Raw genomic sequence first — 6,249 nt, 5'->3', positions numbered from 1 at the left:
CTTATATGCAAATTATGACTAACTATAAAGTAATTTTTAAAAGTTTTTCATTTAATTAAGATTTTGTTGCAGATGTTAAAATGCCAAAATATATATATTTGTTATTTTTTCTCCTCTTAGTCATTTCAACAAGTAGATCAGTTTGCTGCCTATGATAATCGAGGGTATGAGCCAACAGAGCCTGCCCCCAGAGAACCAATGTATGCCAAGGTCTCCAAAGATCCCGTCAGTCGAGCTCCAGAGCCTGTTCCACAGCAGACGGAGGAAATTAACGTAATATTGAAGGACGACGACGATAGTCCAGCAGCCAGCCCCCCGGCCAGTCCAAAAGAGACACCCCGCCTCTTAGACCCTGCAGAGGAAGATTACAGGATAGAGACAGAAGTCATGTGATCAGTGATCTAGCTCTGATTGGACAATTCAGGATAGCTATGATTGGTCAATTGTAACTTAGGAGTGATTGGACAATTGCAAACTAGCAGTGAAAGGAAATCATTTATTTAAAATGCTAGAAAATCAAGAGGGTTGTTTTATATGTCACTTGCCATGTAAAGATTTATATAATTGATGGTTCAATTGACTTAAGGTTGTGATATTTTGTTTAATTCAAAGAGAAATTTCGTAAGCCTTGGGCAGTTTTGTTATATGCTATTGTTTTGAGAAATTCTGATTATAATTGTCAATTATCCTGCTGCCATGATTTTGTGTAGCTTGTTTACTGTCATTCGATTTTTTTTAAGAAAAAAAGGTTTGCCAAATAACGGATAGGATTAAACTGCAGGGGGAGGTTATTCTTTACTTCTGTTTTCCTAACCAACATAAATAAATGTTTTCATTGCTGAGCAAAACAGATTCGAGTATATTACAGATAGTGTCAAAGAATACTTGTTTGAATTTGTATGTTTTTCAAATTAGGGTAGCACAGCACTTAGTGGTATGTGTATGTAGTAGTTGAATATACATGTTATTATTTTTTTCTTTCAATATATTAAGGTCAAACGCAACGTAGTTTGAACTTTATTGAGTTCTTCCCTGGAGCTGAAGAGTTCCACTAAATGAAGGACCTGTGTACAATACTTTTAATGCCTATATATGGATTTGTACACCTCTTCTAAAACAAATTTTGATGGAAAAAAATTTTGAATTAATGTTTTGTAATTTTTGTATATTTTTCTTTGTCAATAATGCAAAAATTTTCATAATTTAATATCTTCCAAAAACCCCTGGTAGTGCATGCTGATTTTTTGTCTATAAACATCTGATGACACTGTAATCTTAAATAAAGAATATCTTGAAAAATTACCAGTAGGTAAGGTACCTTGCGTATGTCCTTAATTAAGTAAATATCAGAACAATCAGATAATAGGGTAAGAAATAAAAACATTTTAAGAATAGTAATTGTGATACTGAGTATTCTTAAATTGCAGTACTAAGTAATAGAAAGTGCATATTGTTAAGTTCCACTAATTCACATTTTGTCACATAAATTGATTACAAAGTGCTATAGCCATTTATTTGAAACTTTATATACAAGTTCCAGTTCATATTTTTGCTGTATCTTTGACAGAAGAGAATCTCATTGTTTCATTGTGAGTATGTACATGTACACTGTATGCATGAATATTTTGATAGACTGTGTGCTATTTTACATTCCTGTAACCTTTTTGATACAAATATATATATTTTTTTTATGAAAGTGAATTAAAGTTTATATACATATTAAATATTTAATTATTTGTTTGTTCTCCATTTTTTCCTGTTTTAGCTCAATTTAACTGAAAGCTCAAGTGAGCTTTTCTTATCACCCGTTGTTGGTCACCCATCAGTCTAGCTATCCATCTGCCTGTAAACTTTTACACTTTCAACTTCTTCTGAAGGATCACCAGGCCAATTCTAACCAAAGTTGGTACTGAAGGACCAAGCCCCCTTGCAAGGGGAGATAATCAAGAAAAGACGAAAATGGGTTGGGTCATTAAAATTTTTTCTCAAGAACCACTGGGCAAGAAAATCAGAAAATTATATGGAAGCATCTTAGGGTAGTGTAGATTCAAAATTGTTCAAATGAAAGTCAGGGTGACCTAATTTTTCAATTTTGCCAGCATTTTGGACACTTAAAGGTATATAATCATCAGTTGGTAAAACTAAAATGAAGGTCGCCTTGACCTGCTTTTTGAATTGAATGGCTAATCTTTTCCAAAGAATTTAAGGTCATTATTTCAGATACAGTGAGGTTTAGAATCATTAAATCTTGTAAGTTGATGCACCTTGGGGCCAAAGATTATATTATCAAAAAGTAGGTCACAGTGACTTAGTTTTTGAATTTCACAGGTTTTATATTTCAGATTGTTTCAGATGCATATTCTGGAAACTTTAGAGCTATGAACTCAGATAGTTGATGCATCATTGGCCCTTTGAAATTGTTAACTGAAAAGTAGGTCACAGTGAGCTCTATTTGAAATTTTATTGTAAATTTAAAAATTTCAGTAAGTACTAATTTGCTTAGAATCATCAAACTGTGTCCATTGATGCACCTTGCATTCTTGAAAAACTTCAGCTGAAAAGTAGGTCACTATGACCTAAGTGTGAAATTTTAAGGCAATATTTAATTTAAAATATTTCAGGTACTAGTATTTATTGGCTTAAGTCATCAAACTTTGTCAGTCCATGTATCTTGGATCCTCAGAAAATGTCAACTGAAAAATAGGGCACTGTGATGACCTACTTTTGAAATCTTATGGCTGTATCTAAATATATCTGGAACCAATTGGCTTAGAATGATTAAACCTCGATCGTCAGTTGATTTCATTTTAGGTTTTTAGAATCTATTAAATGAAATGTAGGTCATGATGATTAACTTCTGGAATATTTTGCTTTGCTTGATCAAAATACCGGTATACAAGTTTAAGGGATCTGGGCACATATTTGAAGTTAATATTTTCTTAAAATTTTCAGTATAATATGATAACTCAATTGATCTGGGGAAAAAAATGACAAGCAAAAAAAGGTAAATTTGAAAATCCTATTAATTTCTCATTCAGGTGGAGGGGGCGTGTCCAGCTTCTTTCAATACCATTCATGAAGCTACATGTACTACATTACCCTTCTCCAACAAAAGGGGGCAGCCAGGCTTTCAGGGGTGACTGGAAATTCCAGAAGCCCCCCGTTTTTTGGAGAATACCCATACAGAAGGGTAGAAGCCCCAATAAAGTGGTAGAAGCCCCATAAAATTGAATGATTTAGGGTACATAAAACCCTATGGTGATGTTTAAATGACTTATATTGATATCCGTAAGCTTTTATAGCCAATCTTACCTCAGAGTCGACAGAAATCGGGCGCTATTACTGGTTTACCGTACACCACGCCCGATCTAAATTCGAAGCGAGCTGCTGTTTATCATCGTATATAAAATAATTTATTTTAATTTTAAAATGTTTTTTATGCAAGATATGTAGAAAATATTATGTAATACACATTTAAAAAACATTAAGGACGTTAGCCATTAAGATAATATGAATTTGTGTATTTTAATTCATATTATCCCAATGTTACCAGCTCTAGCCACGTGGAGGCTTTGTAGAGCCATAATTTAAGTTTTTAAGATTTTAGAGAAATTCTGAATTTAGAGTTAAAAACATATCCAAAAGCTTCACAGCAACAATAATAATAAAAAATAGTAATGATAATTAATTCATTAATAATTAGTTTTATGTTTCAAAGAGAACAAAAAAGAAAAATAAATAAATAAATAAATTTCAAAATATGAAAATACTGAATTTATTTGAGATTTTAGACAAATTATGAATTTAGAGATATAAAATTATGAAATTCAAAGGTCCAAAGCAACAATAATAATTAAAAATGAAAGTAATAATTACTTAAATGTTAAAATAAATCAGCCAAAATATGAAAACACTGAAACCTGGAAAGAAATTATTAAATTAATATCAATTTTCAAATATTAAGTTTCAAATACACTGTATATAAATAGTTTATTTCAAAGTATCCTTTCTAAGTTCTTTTCTTAGAAAAAAAAATCAGATTTTTTAAATATTTTACATCAGTTGTTTATGGAATGCCATATACGACAGTCAACTGCTTACTGCCAACTGCTGACTGCTTACTGCCAACTGTCAGCTGCTTACTGCCAACTGCCACATATATTTGAATAAATTTTATATTTATATCGATATTTATATGAATTTTCAAGAAGAAGAAGAAGAAAACAGGCGCGGATCCAGGGCATTTTCTCCAAGAGGTCACCCTGGTAAAATTAAATTGACCAAATGACCATTATGTTTTAATTGATGTAATATTCAATATATGCCATTGATAAAGTACATTGTTTATTTTTATTTTTATTTTCTTATTTGAAATAGGTAATAAAATGACTATTTTCTGCTTTTAATCTTATACAAATAAGATATGTTTTACATGCATAGATCTAGAGAGAGAGGGAGAGAGGTCCGGACCACCCTCGGAAATTTGTAGTTATTTAATGCACGAACTAAACCAACTAAAAGTTATTCAATGAAAAAATAAAAAAACATCTCCAAAATATCACTTTCTGAGAATTTCCATATTTCCTTCGTAGTGTGTTATTTATGTCAAAAACCGTAGAATTGTACTTTCCTGGATCCATGGTTCCACAAATCATTTGCCTAAACAGACTTCCAATAAATATTTTTTGAACCGCATCATTTCTTAACAGTTTTTCAATAATGTTTTGGATTCCTAACACTATTTCTGACACGGAAGATGAATTTATATCTTTTTCTCCCACTTGTAGAAACACTTTTGTTGGACAAAATTCAACTGCTCTTCCGAAAGATTGACTATAAATAAAGCTTTTTGTTGTAGTATCTATGTCACTAAAAAATTGAACGCAATAATTATTTGGCAACTTAAAATTCACAGAACCATTTGCTACACTATTCCCTAATTCTAGCACATGATTTTGCCCAATTACCGCAATTCTTTCTGAATAAGTAATAGATGGACCAGGTGACTGAGGAGATGTAGGGGTTTCTACAGAGGAAGCTGTTGTAGGACCTGTTGGGAGAGTAATTAAGGGAGCTGCTGAAGGACTCAGGGTGGGTACATGATGGCTTGTAGCTGGTGCAATTGACGGAGCTGAAGCAGGAGGAATTGATGAAGCTGCAGTAGGGATGGGTGCTGGAATTGACGAAGTGAATACTGTTTGGTGTTGTGTTAGGTTAGAACTTAAAGAAAAGTATTTATTTTTTTCTAGAGTAGGGTTAGTATCAGGCAGTATTCCTCCCCCGCCAGACGGGTGCAGACCAGTGAATACTGTTTGGTGTTGTGTTAGGTTAGAACTTAGCATAGGGTTAGTATCAGGCAGTATTCCTCCCCCGCCAGACGGGTGCTGACCAGTGAATACTGTTTGGTGTTGTGTTAGGTTAGAACTTAGAATAGGGTTAGTATCAGGCAGTATTCCTCCCCCGCCAGACGGGTGCTGACCAGTGAATACTGTTTGGTGTTGTGTTAGGTTAAGTTAGGTTAGGAACATAATTTTTTTTAAATGTTGCTAATTGAATTATAAATTCCTTTCTATTAATTTTTTTATAATTATTAATTTATTGTCAATTACTTTCATTTGGCTGTAATATGTTTTTACATGAACAAAAGATTGACTAGGAATAATGATAAAGTCTGTTTTTTTTAAAGATTTTTATTTTCTTTTTATCTTTCGGTCATCTTTCGGTCCTTTGGTTTTAATATTTTTCTGTTTCAAAATTCAAATCATGGCTCTACAATTAAGGAGGCCTCCACGTGGCTAGAGCTGGGAACATAGGGAAACTATGAATATTATTCAGGTATTACTAATTTAAAAGGTCTTTATTAATTTATCATTATTATTAGTATCAAAATTATCAAAATTCATATTTTCCTTATGTGTGTGCTAACGTCCTTAAAATGAAATTTGTATTTAAAACATATTACAAGTTCATATCACCAGTATGTAAAAAGAAGATCATATAATTACAAAATCATTTATTTTACTATTCAATAATGAAAGTCAAGAACAATTGAACATAGTTAATGATCAGTGTATATACACATGCCCTGTCTGAGGGGGGTTGGTCAGACTAGCTGAGAACAGGTGTTTGAACAAAAGGAGTTTATTGTCAACTAGACCAAGTGTCAACAGCTGTGTATGTACACACACACAGGGGTGCCTCTCTATCCCAGTACAAAACAACACAGCTAGCTGATGTGTAAATAATATT

The 6,249-nt window shown here is 32.5% G+C and overlaps 1 protein-coding gene across 1 annotated transcript in view; it reads left to right on the top strand.

Moving 5' to 3' along the window:
* The window catches only part of LOC134283740 (cadherin-87A-like), a 46,348-nt gene extending 44,624 nt beyond the window's left edge, over positions 1–1,724 (top strand). Inside the window, exon 39 of the mRNA XM_062766219.1 lies at positions 121–1,724. Within this exon, the coding sequence (XP_062622203.1) occupies positions 121–393 (273 nt within the window). The 3' untranslated portion in view covers positions 394–1,724. The remainder of the gene's footprint in view (positions 1–120) is intronic.
* The last annotated feature ends 4,525 nt before the right edge of the window (positions 1,725–6,249 follow it).

Source organism: Saccostrea cucullata, unplaced genomic scaffold, assembly GCF_032062105.1.
Source record: "Saccostrea cucullata isolate Sc308-1 unplaced genomic scaffold, CSIRO_AGI_Scuc_v1 ctg451, whole genome shotgun sequence".
In the NCBI taxonomy this organism is placed as follows: Eukaryota; Metazoa; Mollusca; class Bivalvia; order Ostreida; family Ostreidae; genus Saccostrea; species Saccostrea cuccullata.
The sequence above is the reverse complement of the archived record's forward strand: the minus strand, read 5'-3'. Positions and strand labels throughout refer to the sequence as shown.